The sequence below is a fragment of the Pelobates fuscus genome, chromosome 6 (assembly GCF_036172605.1).
Source record: "Pelobates fuscus isolate aPelFus1 chromosome 6, aPelFus1.pri, whole genome shotgun sequence".
In the NCBI taxonomy this organism is placed as follows: domain Eukaryota; kingdom Metazoa; phylum Chordata; class Amphibia; order Anura; family Pelobatidae; genus Pelobates; species Pelobates fuscus.
In genome coordinates, this window is record NC_086322.1 from 3,863,909 (window position 1) to 3,886,147 (window position 22,239).

Genomic DNA, 22,239 nt, shown 5'->3' on the forward strand with positions numbered 1-22,239 from the left:
GGTATCCCCACAAAATAGCCCCGATCTGGGGGACAAACATATCCAAATTTCACCCAGATCTGTTCAGGGGTTCTTAAAAAGCGTGGAAGTCATGTTTTACCGACCACACACGAGGCTCCTGCCCAAAACAGTTCCACAAATTCAGCGTGTCCGGTCGGTCAATTAAGAAAAATGCGGAAAAACTAGCAAAATACCGAATAGATCCTCCTGGCTCATAGGAGCGATTGTTCCCCTTGTCTGCACGAACATAACTACCGAATGCCACTCTTCTGGCTGTTCGGTAAGTAGGAGAAGCCGGCGTTCGGTAGTTTCAGCGGTGGTTCGTGAGGTCGAGTGTCCGATTTTAGTTCCAGACACTCGACGACCAAGTCCCGCTGACTCCCCTCATGCTTACAGTCTCCCCCTGGTACATTAAGCTGCCGCTGGGGAGAGGTGGTAACCAGCTCCTCTCCCATTAGAACACTCTGCCCATTGATGATCCGCCGCTGGGGAGAGGAGGTAACAATCTCCTCTCCCATGCCTACTTTCAGTCTTTGTGGAGGGAGACCGACTGTCTCTCCTCCCAATTCAGTGTCCTGCTGCTGGGGAATAGAGACTGGGCTCTCTATTCCCAAAAAATCACGCTGCTGCTGGGGGGTAGGACCAACTACCTCTGCCCCCTGTAACTCAGCCTTCCGCTGGGGAGGGAGGACGCTGCTCTCCTCTCCCTGCACTTCACACTGCCTTCCCGGCATATCACTCTGCTGCTGGGGGGTAGGACCAACTACCTCTGCCCCCTGTAACTCAGCCTGCCGCTGGGGAATGGAGACTGGGCTCCCAATTCCCTGCAATTCACACTGCCGCTGGGGAATGGAGACTGGGCTCCCAATTCCCAACAAATCACACTGCCGCTGGGGAGGGAGGACGGCCCCTTCAGCTCCCTGTAACTTGGGCGCAGAGACCACGGTCCCATCTGCGCTGGTGTGGGGCTTACTGTCTCCCCTTGGTGTGCTAAGCTGCCGCTGGGGAGAGGGGGTAACAAACACCTCTCCCTTACACACTTTCTGCCGCTGGGGAGCAGGGCTGACCCTCTGTACTCCCTGTAGGCAGGGCGCAGAGACCACGGTCCCATCTGCGCTGGTGAGGGGCTTACTGTCTCCCCTTGGTGAGCTGTGCTGCCGCTGGGGAGAGGGAATAACCAACTCCTCTCCCTTACACACCTTCAGCCGCTGGGGAGAAGGGATAACAGGCTCCTGTCCCTGCAGCCTTGAATGCAGCTGGATAGCAAGAACGGCACCGTCAGCTCCCTGTAACGCACATTGCCGCTGGGGATCTGGGCCGACTGCCCAGCATCCCTGTAGGGCCGGTAGAGAGACCGCAGTCCCATCTCCACCTGCCATCTGTGGGTCTTCCCAGGACCAATCCGTGAGGCCCCTCAACATTTGTGAGTAAGGGCCACCTGCTTCCCCACCTGGCAACTCTGGCTGCTGCTGGGGATCTGGGCCGGCTGCCCAGCATCCCGGTGGGCCCGGTGGAGAGACCTTGGTCCCATCTCTACCTGCCTGTTGTGGTTCCTCACAGGACCAGTCTATGAGGACCCCCACTTCGGGTTCCTCCCGCCGCCTCAGGGAAAGACGGCTAACCTCCTCGGATGCAGCCTCTACCCGGCTGCTGTAACGCTCCTGCTGCTGAGCATACTTCCTCTCTTTTGCCAACCGGAATTCTCGGTCCAGCCTTGTGTTTCGCTCGGCCATGACCTGGTTCCAGATCACCCGGCGTGTCTCCATGGGTATATCATCCCCATACTCGGCCACTCGCTGCCTCACCTCGGCCAGCCAATCATCTCCAGAGCCAGAACCTTCCATACTTGTCTGCTCCCAGGGGCACTGCACGACTGCTAGCGTTGCCCTCAATTTGTAAATCCAAACGTACTGTGTCTCCGAGCTGCTTTACCTCGCACTAGGACGCCATCCCACCGCTTGCCACCAATGTAACGGATCACCTGGCACCCCGACTGGGTACCTCCGTTAATGGATGCTCCTAGTGCTTCCTGAGGACTCCAAGCACTCTGGCAGACACCACAATCACCGAATCCGAGAAACCTTTAAATTCTCCCAAGCATATGAATGCTGTAGACCATTGAATAGGAACCATACGAATAGGCTTGTACTCCTAGCAGTCAACTGGAACAGCATACAATAAATCCTTCCCCCCAATAATGAGACGACACATCACTTTGAGGGTAAAACAGGAACTCTGGACTGGCTCATCCAGCCTGGCTTTTATTACACTAATCCACATACAGGCCACACCCAGGGGGAGGCATAAAATAACCAATCACATACATGGTTCAGCCCACACATCCCCTCCCCTCAGATAACATTAAACCCAATTATCCGGTACACTTTTTCAGCCAAGTTCTGGATGTACCCCAAAACCCGGGGGTACACCTTTAAATCCAGCATCGCTGGATAGCCCTTATTCAGGGGGACAACATATTCAAAATTCAAGTAATTCGGATGAATGGTTCGTGAGATATGGGGTTCCAAAGATTTGACCGACCGCATGGGTAAAGTATCCGAAAACAGTTCCATGCATTTTGGCCCTGCGGTCGGTCACAAACAAGGGAATGAAAACAGGCGAATTGCCTGTGTTATAGAGCCTGGAGAGGGTTTGAATGAATTCCCTTGTTTATGGGGCTCTTTCTACCGAACGGCGGGTCATTCGGTAGTTTCCATACGAATTTCTGGAAGTATGGAGGTCTCAGCGGTGTTTGCCTAGTCAAGTGTCCGATTTTAGTTCCAGACACTCGACGGCAAAACACCGCTGTTCGGTAGTTTAAGATGGCCGCCGCCACGTGTTTGTTTCCCGAATGGCGGCCACCCAGAGGACAAAGACCACACTGCACTGATTGCCAATTACCTGTTTGCAACATTGTTGCAAACGGTAATTGGAGGCACACTCATTCCTGGGTGGTCTGGTTGTTCGGTAGTTTCACTCAATATACTGAATGGAGTGATTCTACCGAACAATCAGAATGCTGCATACAAATCACCCAGGATAAACTTAACACATCTATAAATACATATATAATATTACAGGCATTACACTTGAATATGCTTCACAATCTTAAAGGGACAGTAGTCCCAAAAGTCCCAATATGTCCATAGATGCTGTTAAAAGGGCCAGTAGCAGCAATATACAGTACAATATGCCCAAAATAACCCAGGGGCCATAGTCAGTAGGTAGGAGGCTAGCAAACAGGCTTCTCCAGGGCCCAGTGGCGAGGTTGGTTTCGCCACACTCCTCCTATTACTCCATATAACCCTCCCTATAACCCCTCCTATTACTCCATATAACCCTCCCTATAACTCCTCCTATTACTCCATATAACCCTCCCTATAACTCCTCCTATTACTCCATATAACCCTCCCTATAACCCCTCCTATTACTCCATATAACCTCCCTATAACTCCTCCTATTACTCCATATAACCTCCCTATAACTCCTCCTATTACTCCATATAACCCTCCCTATAACCCCTCCTATTACTCCATATACCCTCCCTATAACTCCTCCTATTACTCAATATAACCCTCCCTATAACTCCTCCTATTACTCCATATAACCCTCCCTATAACTCCTTCTATTACTCCATATAACCCTCCCTATAACTCCTCCTATTACTCCATATAACCCTCCCTATAACTCCTCCTATTACTCCATATAACCCTCCCTATAACTCCTCCTATTACTCCATATAACCCTCCCTATAACCCCTCCTATTACTCCATATAACCCTCCCTATAACTCCTCCTATTACTCCATATAACCCTCCCTATAACTCCTCCTATTACTCCATATAACCCTCCCTATAACCCCTCCTATTACTCCATATAACCTCCCTATAACTCCTCCTATTACTCCATATAACCTCCCTATAACTCCTCCTATTACTCCATATAACCCTCCCTATAACCCCTCCTATTACTCCATATACCCTCCCTATAACTCCTCCTATTACTCAATATAACCTCCCTATAACTCCTCCTATTACTCCATATAACCCTCCCTATAACTCCTCCTATTACTCCATATAACCCTCCCTATAACTCCTCCTATTACTCCATATAACCCTCCCTATAACCCCTCCTATTACTCAATATAACCTCCCTATAACTCCTCCTATTACTCCATATAACCCTCCCTATAACTCCTCCTATTACTCCATATAACCCTCCCTATAACTCCTCCTATTACTCCATATAACCCTCCCTATAACTCCTCCTATTTCTCCATATAACTTTCCCTGTAACCCCTTCTATTACTCTATAGAAATGTCTTGAGTGGGGGGTATCTCTTTTTGTGCAGTTCGAGTTCAGTCTCTCCTTTTGATAATATAATTGGTTGACTTGAGGAAATGTAAGGGGTTGTTGTCATTCCTTGCCATGATAGATAATGGAAAATTCTGATATCTGAACTGAAAAAGGGTTAAATGTGTCCCCTGACCCTGTGCTTGGGCTATCTTCCTACACTACTTTTCATGAAGGGGGATGTGAGTCTGGCAATGAATGAGGCTCATTGAGGAGGGGGAGGGAGGCAGACTAGCAATGGGCGGAAGGAAACACATGGGTAAAGGAAAAGGGAAAAGAAGGACGTGGACTGTCAGACTGTGAGAGAAGCTTGGATGAAGACACAGGGGACAGGGGGTCTCCACGAGAAACCAGGACAGGGATCTGCACTTATAGAACTAGGATAGGGGGTCTTCACTGAGAGATAGGGGTCTGCTCGGAGTGAACCAGGATAGGGGGTCTGTACTGAGAGATAGGGGTCTGCTCGGAGAGAACCAGGATAGGGAGACTGTACTGAGAGATAGGGGTCTGCTCGGAGAGAACCAGGATAGGGGGTCTGTACTGAGAGATAGGGGTCTGCTCGGAGAGAACCAGGATTGGGGGTCTGTACTGAGAGATAGGGGTCTGCTCGGAGAGAACCAGTATAGGGGGTCTGTACTGAGAGATAGGGGTCTGCTCGGAGAGAACCAGGATAGGGGGTCTGTACTGAGAGATAGGGGTCTGCTCGGAGAGAACCAGTATAGGGGGTCTGTACTGAGAGATAGGGGTCTGCTCGGAGAGAACCAGTATAGGGGGTCTGTACTGAGAGACAGGGGTCTGCTCGGAGAGAACCAGGATAGGGGGTCTGTACTGAGAGATAGGGGTCTGCTCGGAGAGAACCAGTATAGGGGGTCTGTACTGAGAGACAGGGGTCTGCTCGGAGAGAACCAGGATAGGGGGTCTGTACTGAGAGACAGCGGTCTGCTCGGAGAGAACCAGGATAGGGAGACTGTACTGAGAGACAGGGGTCTGCTCGGAGAGAACCAGGATAGGGGGTCTGTACTGAGAGACAGCGGTCTGCTCGGAGTGAACCAGGATAGGGAGACTGTACTGAGAGACAGGGGTCTGCTCGGAGAGAACCAGGATAGGGGATCTGCACTGAGAGTAGGGGTCTGCACTGCGAGTAACAGGATGAAGGGGTCTACACTGGGAGGGGGACCTGCACATGGGTAAGATTTGAAAGGATACTGAAATAGGAAAGGACACAGAAGGAAAGGATTCCTGGGGAAGTAGATATTGTTTGAAGGAGAGAAAAATCAGCTTTTCCTAAAATCCTACAGTGCTTTTTCCTAACAGCACCATACACATTCATTACTGCACTATTCACAGTCCTTACTGCACTATGCTCTATAGACAGTCCTTACTGCACTATGCACAGTCCTTACTGCACTATGCTCTATAGACAGTCCTTACTGCACTATGCACAGTCCTATTTGAACTATACAGTGCTTGAAATGCTATGACATATCGTATGACTTGCTGACAGTTTGTGGGTCGAGCTTGTGTATTTTGATCTGGTGTCTTTCAGTGTGAGCTGGGGTCTTGCAGTAGTAGTTCGGGCCCAGGATTTTGCAGTAGTAGTTTGGATCTTGCAGTAGTAGTTTGGATCTTGCAGTAGTAGTTTGGATCTTGCAGTAGTAGTTTGGGTCGTTGTCTTGCAGTAGTAGTTTGGGTCGTTGTCTTGCAGTAGTAGTTTGGATCTTGCAGTAGTAGTTTGGGTCGTCACCTTGCAGTAGTAGTTTGGATCTTGTAGATTAGTCACACAGGGGATGGTGAGTGCACAAGCAAGGGGGAGGCACAGGGAACCCCCGGACAAGTGGCCAGAAATGGAAGACAAACTCTGGATTCTGGAAGACTTGAACATGCTGTACATCAGACAGATTGCCCAGAGTCTGCAGGTAATCTTCTTGTTCACCCTGAAGTGGGAGGGGCAGATCCCATAGCTCCCTTCTGTCTGTATCACCCGGCAGTGGGAGGGACAGACTCCGTGTCCCATACCTCCCTTCTGTCTGTGTCACCCTGCAGTGGGAGGGACAGACTCCGTGCCCCATAGCTCCTTCTGTCTGTGTCACCCTGCAGTGGGAGGGACAGACTCCGTGTCCCATACCTCCCTTCTGTCTGTGTCACCCTGCAGTGGGAGGGACAGACTCCGTGTCCCATAGCTCCTTCTGTCTGTGTCACCCTGCAGTGGGAGGGACAGACTCCGTGTCCCATAGCTCCTTCTGTCTGTGTCACCCTGCAGTGGGAGGGACAGACTCCGTGTCCCATAGCTCCTTCTGTCTGTGTCACCCTGCAGTGGGAGGGACAGACTAAGTGTCCCATAGCTCCCTTCTGTCTGTGTCACCCTGCAGTGGGAGGGACAGACTCCGTGTCCCATAGCTCCTTCTGTCTGTGTCACCCTGCAGTGGGAGGGACAGACTCCGTGTCCCATAGCTCCTTCTGTCTGTGTCACCCTGCAGTGGGAGGGACTGACTCCGTGTCCCATAGCTCCCTTCTGTCTGTTACCCTGCTGTGGGAGGGACAGACTCCGTGTCCCATTGCTCCCTTTTGTCTGTGTCACCCTGCAGTGGGAGAACAGACTCCGTGTCCCATAGCTCCCTCTGTCTGTGTCACCCTGCAGTGGGAGGGACAGACTCCGTGTCCCATTGCTCCTTCTGTCTGTCACCCTGAAGTGGGAGGGACAGACTCCGTGTCCCATAGCTCCTTCTGTCTGTGTCACCCCGCAGTGGGAGGGACAGACTCCGTATCCCATAGCTCCTTATGTCTATGTCACCCTGCAGTGGGAGGGACAGACTCTGTGTCCCATAGCTCCTTCTGTCTGTGTCACCCTGCAGTGGGAGGGACAGACTCCGTGTCCCATAGCTCCTTCTGTCTGTCACCCTGCAGTGGGAGGGACAGACTCCGTGTCCCATAGCTCCTTCTCTCTGTGTCACCCTGCAGTGGGAGGGACAGACTCCGTGTCCCATTGCTCCTTCTGTCTGTCACCCTGAAGTGGGAGGGACAGACTCCGTGTCCCATAGCTCCTTCTGTCTGTGTCACCCCGCAGTGGGAGGGACAGACTCCGTATCCCATAGCTCCTTATGTCTATGTCACCCTGCAGTGGGAGGGACAGACTCTGTGTCCCATAGCTCCTTCTGTCTGTGTCACCCTGCAGTGGGAGGGACAGACTCCGTGTCCCATAGCTCCTTCTGTCTGTCACCCTGCAGTGGGAGGGACAGACTCTGTGTCCCATAGCTCCTTCTCTCTGTGTCACCCCGCAGTGGGAGGGACAGACTCTGTGTCCCATAGCTCCTTCTGTCTGTGTCACCCTGCAGTGGGAGGGACAGACTCCGTGTGCCATAGCTCCTTCTGTCTGTGTCACCCTGCAGTGGGAGGGACAGACTCTGTGTTCCATAGCTCCTTCTGTCTGTGTCACCCTGCAGTGTCCCATAGCTCCCTTCTGTCTGTGTCACCTTGCAGTGGGAGGGACAGACTCCGTGTCCCATAGCTCCTTCTGTCTGTGTCACCCTGCAGTGGGAGGGACAGACTGTGTCCCATAGCTCCTTCTGTCTGTGTCACCCTGCAGTGGGAGGGACAGACTCGGTCTCCCATAGCTCCCTTCTGTCTGTGTCACCCTGCAGTGGGAGGGACAGACTCTGTGTCCCATAGCTCCTTCTGTCTGTGTCACCCTGCAGTGGGAGGGACAGACTCGGTCTCCCATAGCTCCCTTCTGTCTGTGTCACCCTGCAGTGGGAGGGACAGACTGTGTGTCCCATAGCTCCCTTCTGTCTGTGTCACCCTGCAGTGGGAGGGACAGACTCCGTGTCCCATAACTCCTTCTGTCTGTGTCACCCTGCAGTGGGAGGGACAGACTCCGTGTCTCATAGCTCACTCTGTCTGTGTCACCCTGCAGTGGGAGGGACAGGCTGTGTGTCCCATACCTCCCTTCTGTCTGTGTCACCCTGCAGTGGGAGGGACAGACTCCGTGTCCCATAGCTCCTTCTGTCTGTGTGTGGCGAAACCAACTTCGCCACTGTGGACTGGAGAAGCCTGGTTGCTAGCCTCCTGCCCTGCGACTATGGCCCTGGACATATTGTACTGTAAAAACTATATTTGGGCATGTAATAATGTATATTGCTGCTACCGGCCCTTTAAAAGCATCTAGGAACAGATTGGGACTTTTGGGACTACTGTCCCTTTAAGGCCGGGAAGCATATTCTACTGTACTGCCTGTAATATTATATGTGTATTTATGTGTTAAGTTTAACCTGGGTGATATATATGCAGCATTCATCTGATTGTTCGGTAGAATCACTCCATTCATTATATTGAGTGAGACTACCGAACAACCAGACCACCCAGGAATAAGTGTGCCTCCAATTACCGTTTGCAACAATGTTGCAAACAGGTAATTGGCAATCCATGTAATGTGTTCTGTGTCCTCTGGGTGGCCGCCATTCGGGAAACAACCACGTGGCGGCGGCCATCTTTAACTACTGAACAGCGGTGTTTTGCCGTCGAGTGTCTGGAACTGAAATCGGACACTCGACTAGGCAAACACCGCTGAGACCTCCAGACTTCCAGGATTTCGTGGGGAAACTACCGAACGGCCCGCCGTTCGGTAGAAAGAAACGTACGAACTAGGGGATTCATACGAATCCCCCTTAGTCTCTATAACACAGACAATTCGTCTGTTTCATTCACTTGTTTGTGACCGACCGCAGGGCCAAAATGCATGGAACTGTTTTCGGATACTTTACCCATGCGGTCGGTCAATACTTTAAAGTCCCATAACTCCCGAACCGTTTATCCGAATGGGCTGGTTTTAACATATGTTGTCCCTCCAGACTAGGGCTATCCGGAGATACTGGATTTGTGGATGTACCCCAAGTATTTAGGGTACATCCAAAACTTGGGTAAAAATATGTCCCTGTTAATTGTGTTAACAGATATGTTGGAGGGAGGAGATGTGTGGGTTGTACCTTAAACTGGATTGGTCTATTGTAAACCCCTCCCTTGCATGGGAGAATCTCATATAAGCCTGTGTGTGAATAAATCAGTGTTGTTGCTGTTTAACCCTGAAGCTGGAGTGTGTCTCTTTCTTGGGGGGAAAGGGGACTGTATGCCGACTGCCAGGAGTGTAAGCTGTTCGTATTGCTTTTCCTGTTCGGCTGCTTCCAGGGTTCGTGTGTCTGCTATTCGAGAGTTGGTGAATTCGTGCAGTTTGGGAGTTCGGGAAGTTGGTGCTTATGGTAGCTGCTGGTCTATGGAAAAGGGGATTATCGCCTAAACGGATTTTTCCCCTTCTATGCAGAAACGGTCCGTTACACTGTGTCACCCTGCAGTGGGAGGGACAGACTCCGGGTCTCATAGCTCACTCTGTCTGTGTCACCCTGCAGTGGGAGGGACAGACTCTGTGTCCCATAGCTCCCTTCTGTCTGTGTCACCCTGCAGTGGGAGGGACAGACTCCATGTCCCATAGCTCCTTCTGTCTGTGTCACCCTGCAGTGGGAGGGACAGACTCCGTGTCCCATAGCTCCTTCTGTCTGTGTCACCCTGCAGTGGGAGGGACAGACTCCGTGTCCCATAGCTCGTTCTGTCTGTGTCACCCTGCAGTGGGAGGGACAGACTCCGTGTCCCATAGCTCACTCTGTCTGTGTCACCCTGCAGTGGGAGGGACAGACTCTGTGTCCCATAGCTCCCTTCTGTCTGTGTCACCCTGCAGTGGGAGGGACAGACTCCATGTCCCATAGCTCCTTCTGTCTGTGTCACCCTGCAGTGGGAGGGACAGACTCCGTGTCCCATAGCTCCTTCTGTCTGTGTCACCCTGCAGTGGGAGGGACAGACTTTGTCCCATAGTTCCTTCTTTCTGTGTCACCCTGCAGTGGGAGGGACAGACTTTGTCCCATAGTTCCTTCTTTCTGTGTCACCCTGCAGTGGGAGGGACAGACTCCGTGTCCCATAGCTCGTTCTGTCTGTGTCACCCTGCAGTGGGAGGGACAGACTCCGTGTCCCATAGCTCCTTCTGTCTGTGTCACCCAGCAGTGGGAGGGACAGACTGTGTGTCCCATAGCTCCCTTCTGTCTGTGTCACCCTGCAGTGGGAGGGACAGACTCCGTGTCCCATAGCTCCTTCTGTCTGTGTCACCCTGCAGTGGGAGGGACAGACTCCGTGTCCCATAGCTCCTTCTGTCTGTGTCACCCTGCAGTGGGAGGGACAGACTCCGTGTCCCATAGCTCCTTCTGTCTGTGTCACCCTGCAGTGGGAGGGACAGACTCCGTGTCCCATAGCTCCTTCTGTCTGTGTCACCCTGCAGTGGGAGGGACAGACTCCGTGTCTCATAGCTCACTCTGTCTGTGTCACCCTGCAGTGGGAGGGACAGACTCCGTGGCCCATAGCTCCTTCTGTCTGTGTCACCCTGCAGTGGGAGTGACAGACTCTGTGTCCCATAGCTCGTTCTGTCTGTGTCACCCTGCAGTGGGAGGGACAGACTCCGTGTCCCATAGCTCCTTCTGTCTGTGCCACCCTGCAGTGGGAGGGACAGACTCTGTGTCCCATAGCTCCCTTCTGTCTGTGTCACCCTGCAGTGGGAGGGACAGACTCCGTGTCCCATAGCTCCCTTCTGTCTGTGTCACCCTGCAGTGGGAGGGACAGACTCCGTGTCCCATAGCTCCTTCTGTCTGTGTCACCCTGCAGTGGGACGAACAGACTCCGTGTCCCATAGCTCCTTCTGTCTGTGTCACCCTGCAGTCAGAGGGACAGACTGTGTGTCCCATAGCTCCTTCTGTCTGTGTCACCCTGCAGTGGAAGGGACAGACTCTGTGTCCCATAGCTCCTTCTGTCTGTGTCACCCTGCAGTGAGAGGGACAGACTGTGTGTCCCATAGCTCCTTCTGTCTGTGTCACCCTGCAGTGGAAGGGACAGACTCTGTGTCCCATAGCTCCTTCTGTCTGTGTCAACTTGCAGTGAGAGGGACAGACTCCGTGTCCCATAGCTCCTTCTGTCTGTCACCCTGCAGTGGGAGGGACAGACTCCGTGTCCCATAGCTCCTCCTGTCTGTGTCACCCTGCAGTGGGAGGGACAGACTCCGTGTCCCATAGCTCGTTCTGTCTGTGTCACCCTGCAGTGGGAGGGACAGACTCAGTGTCCCATAGCTCCCTTCTATCTGTGTCACCCTGCAGTGGGAGGGACAGACTCAGTGTCCCATAGCTCCCTTATGTCTGTGTCACCCTGCAGTGGGAGGGACAGACTCCGTGTCCCAAAGCTCCTTCTGTCTGTGTCACCCTACAGTGAGAGGGACAGACGGTGTGTCCCATAGCTCCTTCTGTCTGTGTCACCCTGCAGTAGGAGGGACAGACTCCGTGGCCCATAGCTCCTTCTGTCTGTGTCACCCTGCAGTGGGAGGGACAGACTCCGTGTCTCATAGCTCGTTCTGTCTGTGTCACCCTGCAGTGGGAGGGACAGACTCAGTGTCCCATAGCTCCCTTCTGTCTGTGTCACCCTGCAGTGGGAGGGACAGACTCCGTGTCCCATAGCTCCTTCTGTCTGTGTCACCCTGCAGTGGGAGGGACAGACTCCGTGTCCCATAGCTCCTTCTGTCTGTGTCACACCGCTGTGGGAGGGACAGACTCTGTGTCCCATAGCTCCTTCTGTCTGTGTCACCCTGCAGTGGGAGGGACAGACTCCGTATCCCATACCTCCCTCTGTCTGTGTCACCCTGCAGTGGGAGGGACAGACTCCGTGTCCCATAGCTCCTTCTGTCTGTCACCATGCAGTGGGAGGGACAGACTCCGTGTCCCATTGCTCCTTCTGTCTGTGTCACCCTGCAGTGGGAGGGACAGATTCTGTGTCCCATATCTCCCTTCTGTCTGTGTCACCCCGCAGTGGGAGGGACAGACTCTGTGTCCCATAGCTGCTTCTGTCTGTGTCACCCTGCAGTGGGAGGGACAGACTCAGTGTCCCATAGCTCCTTCTGTCTGTGTCACCCTGCAGTGGGAGGGACAGACTCCGTGTCCCATAGCTCCTTCTGTCTGTGTCACCCTGCAGTGGGAGGGACAGACTCTGTGTTCCATAGCTCCTTCTGTCTGTGTCACCCTGTAGTGGGAGTGACAGACTCGGTCTCCCATAGCTCCCTTCTGTCTGTCACCCTGCAGTGGGAGGGACAGACTCGGTCTCCCATAGCTCCTTCTGTCTGTGTCACCCTGCAGTGGGAGGGACAGACTCCGTATCCCATACCTCCCTCTGTCTGTGTCACCCTGCAGTGGGAGGGACAGACTCAGTGTCCCATAGCTTCCTCTGTCTGTTTCACCCTGCAGTGGGAGGGACAGACTCCGTGTCCCATAGCTCCTTCTGTCTGTGTCACCCTGCAGTGGGAGGGACAGACTCTGTGTTCCATAGCTCCCTTCTGTCTGTGTCACCCTGCAGTGGGAGTGACAGACTCTGTGTCCCATAGCTCGTTCTGTCTGTGTCACCCTGCAGTGGGAGGGACAGACTCTGTGTTCCATAGCTCCTTCTGTCTGTGTCACCCTGCAGTGGGAGGGACAGACTCCGTGTCCCATAGCTCCCTTCTGTCTGTGTCACCCTGCAGTGGGAGGGACTGACTCCGTGTCCCATAGCTCCTTCTGTCTGTGTCACTCTGCAGTGGAAGGGACAGACTCTGTGTCCCATAGCTCGTTCTGTCTGTGTCACCCTGCAGTGGGAGGGACAGACTCAGTGTCCCATAGCTCCTTCTGTCTGTGTCACCCTGCAGTGGGAGGGACAGACTTTGTCCCATAGCTCCTTCTGTCTGTGTCACCCTGCAGTGGGAGGGACAGACTCAGTGTCCCATAGCTCCTTCTGTCTGTGTCACCCTGCAGTGGGAGGGACAGACTTTGTCCCATAGCTCCTTCTGTCTGTGTCACCCTGCAGTGGGAGGGACAGACTTTGTCCCATAGTTCCTTCTTTCTGTGTCACCCTGCAGTGGGAGGGACAGACTCTGTGTCCCATAGCTCCTTCTGTCTGTGTCACCCTGCAGTGGAAGGGACAGACTCTGTGTCCCATAGCTCGTTCTGTCTGTGTCACCCTGCAGTGGGAGGGACAGACTCAGTGTCCCATAGCTCCTTCTGTCTGTGTCACCCTGCAGTGGGAGGGACAGACTCCGTGTCCCATAGCTCCTTCTGTCTGTGTCACCCTACAGTGAGAGGGACAGACTCCGTGTCCCATAGCTCCTTCTGTCTGTGTCACCCTGCAGTGGGAGGGACAGACTCCGTGTCCCATAGCTCCTTCTTTCTGTGTCACCTTGCAGTGGGGGGGGACAGACTCCGTGTCCCATAGCTCCTTCTGTCTGTGTCACCCTGCAGTGGGGGGGACAGACTCCGTGTCCCATAGCTCCTTCTGTCTGTGTCACCCTGCAGTGGGAGGGACAGACTCCGTGTCCCATAGCTCCTTCTGTCTGTGTCACCCTGCAGTAGGAGGGACAGACTCTGTGTCCCATAGCTCCTTCTGTCTGTGTCACCCTGCAGTGGGAGGGACAAACTCCGTGTCCCATAGCTCCTTCTGTCTGTGTCACCCTGCAGTGGGAGGGACAGACTCCGAGTCCCATAGCTCCTTCTGTCTGTGTCACCCTGCAGTAGGAGGGACAGACTCTGTGTCCCATAGCTCCTTCTGTCTGTGTCACCCTGCAGTGGGAGGGACAAACTCCGTGTCCCATAGCTCCTTCTGTCTGTGTCACCCTGCAGTGGGAGGGACAGACTCCATCCCGCGCGGCTTCATTCTATCTGGGAGGAAGTGACTCACGGCAGTCACTTCCTCCCAGCCTGCTCCAGTAAAACAAGGGGGCCCGGTCGCGCTGATCGGGCCCTCTTAGTGTGTGGGCTCCTGGTGCAGCCGCAGCACCGGCAGGCCAATAGGGCAAATAAAAAAAAATTTGGGAGGACAGCGGGGCCCACGGGGTAGCTGCTTTGGGCCCCCCAGGAGTGAGTGGGCCCGGGGCAGCTGCCCCGTTTTAAAGACGGCCGTGGTACTAGTGTGACATTGCTGAAAACCAATCTGAGTGTTTTCCAGCAATACAATATATAATGATGATTATATCATCTGTGAAAGGGCAGGTTTTTGTGAAGAATGGAAGTGGCTACTAAAAAAGATTGCCCATAGCCCATGTTGAATACCCTGGGTTGTCCAAATGGTATGCCATCATTGGGGTAATTCTCATTCCTGGGCTGCCATATGGTCGCAAAGGCAAATTATCCAATCTGGTGAATTTTAATGTGTAAGAACTGAAATTCTATCATTTCCAAAACACCATAAAAGCTGTACATAGGGGGTACTGTTTTACACGTGAGACTTCGCTGAATAGAAATATGTGTATTTTATTGCAGTAAAAGCAAACCGTATTATGACATCACAGTTAGAATGCCGCGGCAGAACTTAAATAACAAAATGTCTTAATTTCTCCCACTTATTTACATTTTATTCATAGTAAATGATGTCATATAGAAATATTTTATGTTAAATGAAAGCCCTGTTTCTCCTGAAAAAATGCTATATAAAGCATGTGGGTGCACTTAGTATGAAAAAAATACATTATGATTGAACAGACTTATAGCGAAAGTCCAGGTTTGGTTTCAGTCAGAAGTTGTACAATTTCCTCTGTGTGTAAAGGGTTAATGGTGACTGTGACGGTAGTCACCATCACCAAGAGCTTAAGATGGACAGTTCAATAAGGTACCTGGATGATTCCTATGTTTAAGTCACCCTGTGTCCATTGTGGGTTCAGGCCTCAGGGTGTGTGTGTAATGTGGTTATTTAGGGTTAAAGGGACACTATAGTCACCTGAACAACTTTAGCTTAATGAAGCAGTTTGGGTGTATAGAACATGCCCCTGCAGCCTCACCGCTCAATCCTCTGCCATTTAGGAGTTAAATCCCTTTGTTTATGAACCCTAGTCACACCTCCCTGCATGTGACTTGCACAGCCTTCCATAAACACTTCCTGTAAAGAGAGCCCTATTTAGGCTTTCTTTATTGCAAGTTCTGTTTAATTAAGATTTTCTTATCCCCTGCTATGTTAATAGCTTGCTAGACCCTGCAAGAGCCTCCTGTATGTGATTAAAGTTCAATTTAGAGATTGAGATACAATTATTTAAGGTACATTACATCTGTTTGAAAGTGAAACCAGTTTTTTTTTCATGCAGGCTCTGTCAATCATAGCCAGGGGAGGTGTGGCTAGGGCTGCATAAACAGAAACAAAATGATTTAACTCCTAAATGACAGTGAATTGAGCAGTGAAATTGCAGGGGAATGATCTATACACTAAAACTGCTTTATTTAGCTAAAGTAATTTAGGTGACTATAGTGTTCCTTTAAATGTTACTATGCTCTCTTGTACAGCGCCACATGTTGGTTGCAAGGATCTAGGAACAGCTATATGCAATATTCACTACCTGAATAGCAATGCTTGCTAATTTGCATATTCGGGTAGATTTGCATATTGCTAATTATGCAGGCAGGAGAGATATTTTCTGTTAATCAATATGCATTATCAATATGCCATTATGTTGTTATAAGTTCCTGTATGTTGCCTAATGTGGTTTGACTATTTTTATTTTTATTGAGTTGTCACAGTAATCTGTATGTAATGAACATATGGGCTAGTCCAAAGAAAAAGTTTGGGATGTCAGTTCCATCTGGAACTTGTGCCCTGTGTGGATTTGTAGGGATCCTAGTGACCTGTTTGCTAAGTGTAGGTTAACTTTAGCACTGGGATCAATCAAAAGATCTAGACCTACTTACCACAGTTCCCTTTGTAAAGGCAATAACTATATTCATTGTAAGCAGACCTGCAGCAGAATCGTCAGAGGGGACGATATCTGCCTGGAAGGAAAGCTGCAGCGGAAAAGGCAGAGGGGGCGATCCCTGCCTGGAAGAAGAGCTCCCCTGTCAAGCTTCGGTGACTGAGGCTGAAGCGTTCTAGGATCCCTGCAGTAAGGGGACTTGGTGGAGGTACCTAGCTGGGGTACAGGGAGCTCCGTCACATCTGTTGGCAGTGGTGGGATGGCTTCCTAGCGACCTGGGACCCCTTTGCATCTTCAGGAGAGGGATAGCGCTAGCACTCGTGCAGCATCCTTGTCGGGAAAGGAGATCCAGAGGACAGTGTCGGAGGGATTGACTTTCTTTGGAGGCAATCCATAAGCAGAGGTACCTACAGACTTGGAGCAAGCAAGCATGGCATCCTCTGACTCTTACTCAGAGTTTCTATTCAAGGTGCGGCAGCCACTGGCCTGGTATAACTCTAATGTTTCAGTGGAGATCTTCCAGGCGAAGAGTTCCTGATTGCTAACATGAGGGGAGGAGGTCTCCAGCGAAAAGAGATTTGCAGCGGCCCTTCGACAGTGGTGGTGCAACTGATCTGGGAGGATGTGCCAACAGATTTTATTGACTTTACATCAGACGGTGTTAGCCACCCTCCCAAGTGGCAGATGGGAACCCAGTGTGTGGAGGTACAGGCTGCCAGCCTCCCTCCTTAGCGGCAGACCTCAACCAAGGGAGCGGAGGTCCATCAGCACAGTGAGTTTCTGGGTGCAGGCGGCCCATTTCCCCAGCGGCAGAAAGAGTTCCAGGGAGGGGAGGTCAATATCCTCACTCCCCAGCGGCTGAGTATGTACCAGGGAGAGGAGCTGAGGGGGGTCGCGATCCAGCAGCAGAACGAAGAGCTCACCACAATCCCAGCTGAAGCCCTGGCATCGGTAGAGAGTGTGGTTGGCCTCTGTTCCCAACAACAAAAGAAGAAGGATATTTTTCCCATATTGGTAGAGGGGGCTACAGTCTCCACCAGTGTAATGCCAGGATGCTTGGTAGTTGGTCTAGATCCCCAACTCATTGATTTAGAGACACTGGCCAGTCTGCTAATAGGAGTTAATGGAGAAGTTATAGTTGACACTTTTCCCCTGCGGCAGTTGCATACTACGAGAGATGACTGGGTTGGCTGGGTAAGTTACTCTTTTACAACTGTATTCTCTCCTGAACATTGCTTTGGACTTGGAATCAACCAAATGACTAACTTGGGAGCAAACCCGTTCAGATTCTCCTCCCAGGTTAGTCTCCATTGGAAAGGTGAGATATGTGACGGTAGTAGGTATGTGAAGGCAATAACTATAATCACTGCAAGAGCTCCAGAGGAATAGGCAGAGGGGACAATCCCTGCCTGGAAGGAGAGCTCCTCAGTCAAGCTTCAGTGACTGGGGCTGAAGCGTTCCAGGATCCCTGCAAGAGGCTAGGAAGCGGACTTGGCGGACGTACCTAGCCGAGGTACAGGGAGCTCCGTCACAGTGACTTCTGTAGATAATTTATTTGTGAAAATGAGGACTAAGTCACACTGCGGCAGAAGATGACAGATTTCTTTGTGTAGGCTTCAAACTGAAACCATGCACTTCTTGCACCATAATCACTTCTAAAAGTAGAAGTGGTTATGGAGGTTGGGGTAACCCTTTAAAAAGGTTTATTCCCTGAAGATTTTGTGTATGTGGTAAAAATCCTGTGAAAATGAGCAAATTCCAACCAGAATGGTACATTTACTAATATGGCTGGAGTTTGGTCAATTAAATTTGCAGCAATCGGCCAGTTGTATTCATGTGTGAACCCCAAAGAAAGTACGGGATTGTGAATATTCAGAGCACTGGTTTTAAAGTAATAACAGGGACCTTGGTGAATACCCCAGTAAGTGTTCAGCCCTGCGTTTGGTGGTATTCTCAGTGATCTGCTATGGCCACCATTCATGTGACACAATGCCCCAGTGTTCAGTCTCATTCCTCCCGCGCCGTGACATTTACAGGGAATACGACATGTTCAGCAATATAAAGCATTTTATTCTCTGTCTCAATACTGGCTCTCTGTGCTGGTCTCTATTCTCCTAGTTGATGGCCAGCAGCAAATGGTTCATTATTCAATAAGCTCCAAACAAATAATGGCAAATTTGGGGAAATAAATGATTTTTGGCAAGATGTGGAAGTCATTGATTAACATGAAAGTGAGCAATTGATTGGAATTAGCCTGCCATAGAAGGAGGTGGCCAACTGGTCATCAATCAGAGATAAATCAGCCAGGAAAAGAGATGGGACAAATGTCCAAATAATTAATAATCGGACACAGTGTCACTTAATACTGAAACCAAGTGGCAAGATGTGCGTTACATGGAAATAAAACAAAGAGAAACGTCATTCAGGTATTGCCGCATTGTAACTTGGCATCCCCAATCCTGGCTCCAAACTAGACAAAACAAAAATAGAAACCCCCTGTAACGGATGCCTTCCGTTGACAGATGCTCCTAGCGCTTCCTGAGGACTCCCAGCACTGCAGACGACACCACAACCACCGCAGACTCCACAACCGCCGGAGCTTAACTGGAGCCGCGCCGTCTTCCTTCCACCCTGAATGAACCTCCAGCATCCAGGACCGTGTGGGAAAGACCTCTCCTCCAAGGAGAGCGTATCCGGAACAAGCTCTTAAAAGAACTAAGTGATTAAAGCTCAAGGGGGTATGCAGCGCATAGCAATCCCCAGTGTGATATAGCAATTCCCTCCAATAACGAGACAAGGCTACGTGTTGAGGGCCAAGAAGATCTCTAGTTTAATTACACACACTCTGCTTTTATGCAATTCTCCCCTGCAAGGGAGACGCCCACATGCAATTATACATTACCCAATCACACAATGGTTACCTCCCACAGATTCCCTCCCCTTAGCCTGAGAGGTAACCCAATTATAACATACAGTTTAAACATACATTTTTATACATTTCTATAACTCCAAAACTATGCATGCGATATTAATAAAAAACACATATTAATAATCAGCACATTTTACTTACAAACATATCCAAAATTCAGCGAATTCCCTCCAGGGGTTAAAGAGTTAGCTGGAAGTCCTTTATGACCGACCGCAAGCACATTTCCCTGCCCAAAACAGTTCCACAGATTCAGGCTGTGCGGTCGGTCTATTTCTGCCCTGAAAAGCTACAAAGTCCCGTCCGAAGACGGCGTTCGAATCGTCGAACTCACTTTCGACTTTTGTCGAAGTGTCGAAGAGTAGGGGAAGGTACAGCTCACCGCGTTCGACTGGATTAAAATGGCCGCCGCCACGTGTTCGACTGTAATGGCGGCCACTTTGATGACTTCGGCACTTCGACGGCTTCGGCACTTCGACTGCATTCGAAGTGCCAGTTCAAAAGTTGGAACACTGCTCCCAAGTACTTAAAGGGCCAGGAACAGCATACAAACATCCATTGTGCCCAAATACAAGTCTCAAAGGGCAATACATCCCAGGGCCATAGTCGCAGGGCAGGAGGCTAGCAATAAGTCCTCTCCAATGCCCAGTGGCAAATGGCAGTTTGTCACACCCCCTTTATATTAATAGTCAGCGGCCAATTTCACACTATAAAGATATGTTGAAAATACTTTCAATTCTAGTGAAGTTATGAAATAGGGTCTATTCTCACAGTCCAATCCTAGGGGGATGTGGCTGACGTAAGGGACTGGGGGGCAGTTATTTACCTGACTCTGGTGCCATCCTTTGGCTGGTGCTATGAGGCCTGATTTCCATGGCCCCCACAAGCATGGATTCTTGCTGTCCCCTCACCTGATGTGCGTTGGGCAGGGGGTGGCCATAAAATAGCAGCAATCCTGGAGCAGGACCTTGAGGTATCGGTCTGGTATTGTAGTCAGTGTATCCTGGGGGTAAAGCAAGGTTTTATGGGAATCTAGGGGCGTTGAATATATGGCAACCCAACCTGGAAGTCCTGGCCTTTCTGGCAAAGTCCTGCAGAGTGAGTTGATTGTGGCAACACGACAAGGCTGCAGTCAGCCAAGCAGAATTGCGTGTGCCCCCAATTACTGTGACAAGTGCAAGCTCTGCAGTACAGCGCTGTGTGAGGGATGAAGCATAGGAGGGTCTTCACCAAACGAATATACACTGTCTGAACTACGGTAACACACAATGCTCCAGACCAGCAAACTGCTACAACTTCGGCTTTTATAGAGGGGTCTCACTTGCTGATGGTCAGTTAATTATGAGCATTTAATTAGCAGTAAGGGTGTACTTACACACATAGTTTCTCCATTTTTTTTTTTTAATTCTTTATTTTTCTTGTGCATAGATTGAGATTAAGCGTGAAGAGTCACAATAGCATCAATAAGCTTGACCAGAACATTACAGATTGTGACAGATTGGCTGGCACTGGTTTTTTTTTGTTACATGAAAATATCAAACGAGTAGGCATCAAACAAGCAGAGTCAAGTTATGTCAGATAGTGGGATGACAGTTAACACATTTTAGACATATTGAGTAGGCTGACAATAACGCTGTCAAGGAAGAGGTCTCGTAACATGCTAAACTATAATTATTAATACTGTAGCTTAATATGAGCACAATTTTATACATTTTGCAATAGCTTGACTTTCTAGATTAGACTAATAGCAAAACTAAACTAGTGTGACATATATGCGTAAAACAGTTGTACGTTAAACTAAGGAGAGCATATGTTGGTGAGCTCTCGTGTGACATGTTCACAATTGTAGTATGTAAAAAACTTGGTATAACATTGCTAGCAGGTGCTATCTCAACGAGTGTTGCGTTAATTTAGCGTTTAACCAGGATAAGTAACATTAGTATAATCACGTTTATCTAGGCGTGCTAGATTTAGTCTGTTTCAGAGCGGTAAAGCTTGAGTAGATTGTGGAACATAGCCTTCCAAGACTGCATGGACATGGTGGATCTTGCAGGTTTATGCCAAGGGTGGTCGTTTATTGCAGAGTCTCTCCAGACCAATCAACCAATCCCCTCTGTTCCCCTCCTGGCCTGCTCCAGGGGGGCCGGCCTAGGGTTCACAGTGCTGTGGGCACTCAGGGACATCAGTAGTCCGGCAGACTTCCCCCCCGAAAAGTCTTCAGACCCCCGTCCCTTGCACCTCCCCAACCCCTGCAGTTCCCCCTTGGAGCTCTAGCCCCGGTAGGCCTCACCTCACCGGCCTCTTGCATGTCGCCGGTGTTTGTCCCCCCAGCCACCGGTCCGCCGGGGGTCCTGCCTACCCCGACGCCATAGGGCTCACAGAGTTGGGGGTAGGACTCCCTGGACCAACACCAAATCCAGGGGCTAGGGCCGGCTCCACGCCAACCATTCTGCTGCTCGGAGGGGTCCGTCTGTGGGATCCGTCACCCCAGTGGGTCCTGGCGACCCCGCGTGGATCCCAGAGACTTGCGTGTTCTGCGGCCATCTTAGCTCCACGTGGGAAAGGGCTCCGCCATTTGTGGGCCTTCTGCCTCCAGTCCCCAGAGATCGTCTTGTGGGCCGGGATCACCCCTGCCGGCCCAAAGGGGGGGGGGCGGGTCCGGGTCCAGACTCCCCTGTCTCCCTCTGTTATCTGGTCTCGCGGCTCCTGCCGTCGCCATGGGTGCGTAGGCCTCACGGGCTCATTATACTCCGGTTGTGCGAGCTGCTCGGTGTCAGCTTGGCAGGTGTCTCTGCATTTTTCTCCTGTGTCGCTCCTTGCTTGATGTTTGTGACTGCCCCGGCTCTGGGTTAGCTTTTAGTTCAGTATTTCTGTGTATTTAGGCGGCCCAGAGCCAGAGCTAGCATGGATGGCTGCCACTCGGCTCAGCGGCCCGGCCCCGCCCCCTCAGTTTCTCCATTTTGGCTTTATTTTTGTTTTGTATAAATCATGACACAGTGTAATATGTATGCAGTTCAGCCAGTGTGAGGATATAGATTGCAAGCTCTGCAGTTCAGCCAGTGTGAGGAAATAGATTGCAAGCTCTGCAGTCCAGCCAGTGTGAGGATACAGAGTGAGCTGTACTGACGGTCAGACCAGCTGTTATTATGTATAGATTGCAAGCTCTGCAGTTCAGCCAGTGTGAGGATATAGAT

The 22,239-nt window shown here is 50.9% G+C and overlaps 1 protein-coding gene across 2 annotated transcripts in view; it reads left to right on the plus strand.

Moving 5' to 3' along the window:
- RTKN (rhotekin) overlaps positions 1-22,239 on the plus strand; it is a 179,467-nt gene that overhangs the window by 39,237 nt on the left and 117,991 nt on the right. Inside the window, exon 1 of one of the 2 annotated variants that reach the window (XM_063457515.1) lies at positions 5,880-6,268. The exons of the other annotated variant lie outside the window; for it this stretch is intronic. Within the exon in view, the coding sequence (XP_063313585.1) occupies positions 6,140-6,268 (129 nt within the window). The 5' untranslated portion in view covers positions 5,880-6,139. Of the gene's footprint in view, positions 1-5,879; positions 6,269-22,239 lie in introns of those variants that run through there. 2 annotated transcript variants of the gene reach the window in all.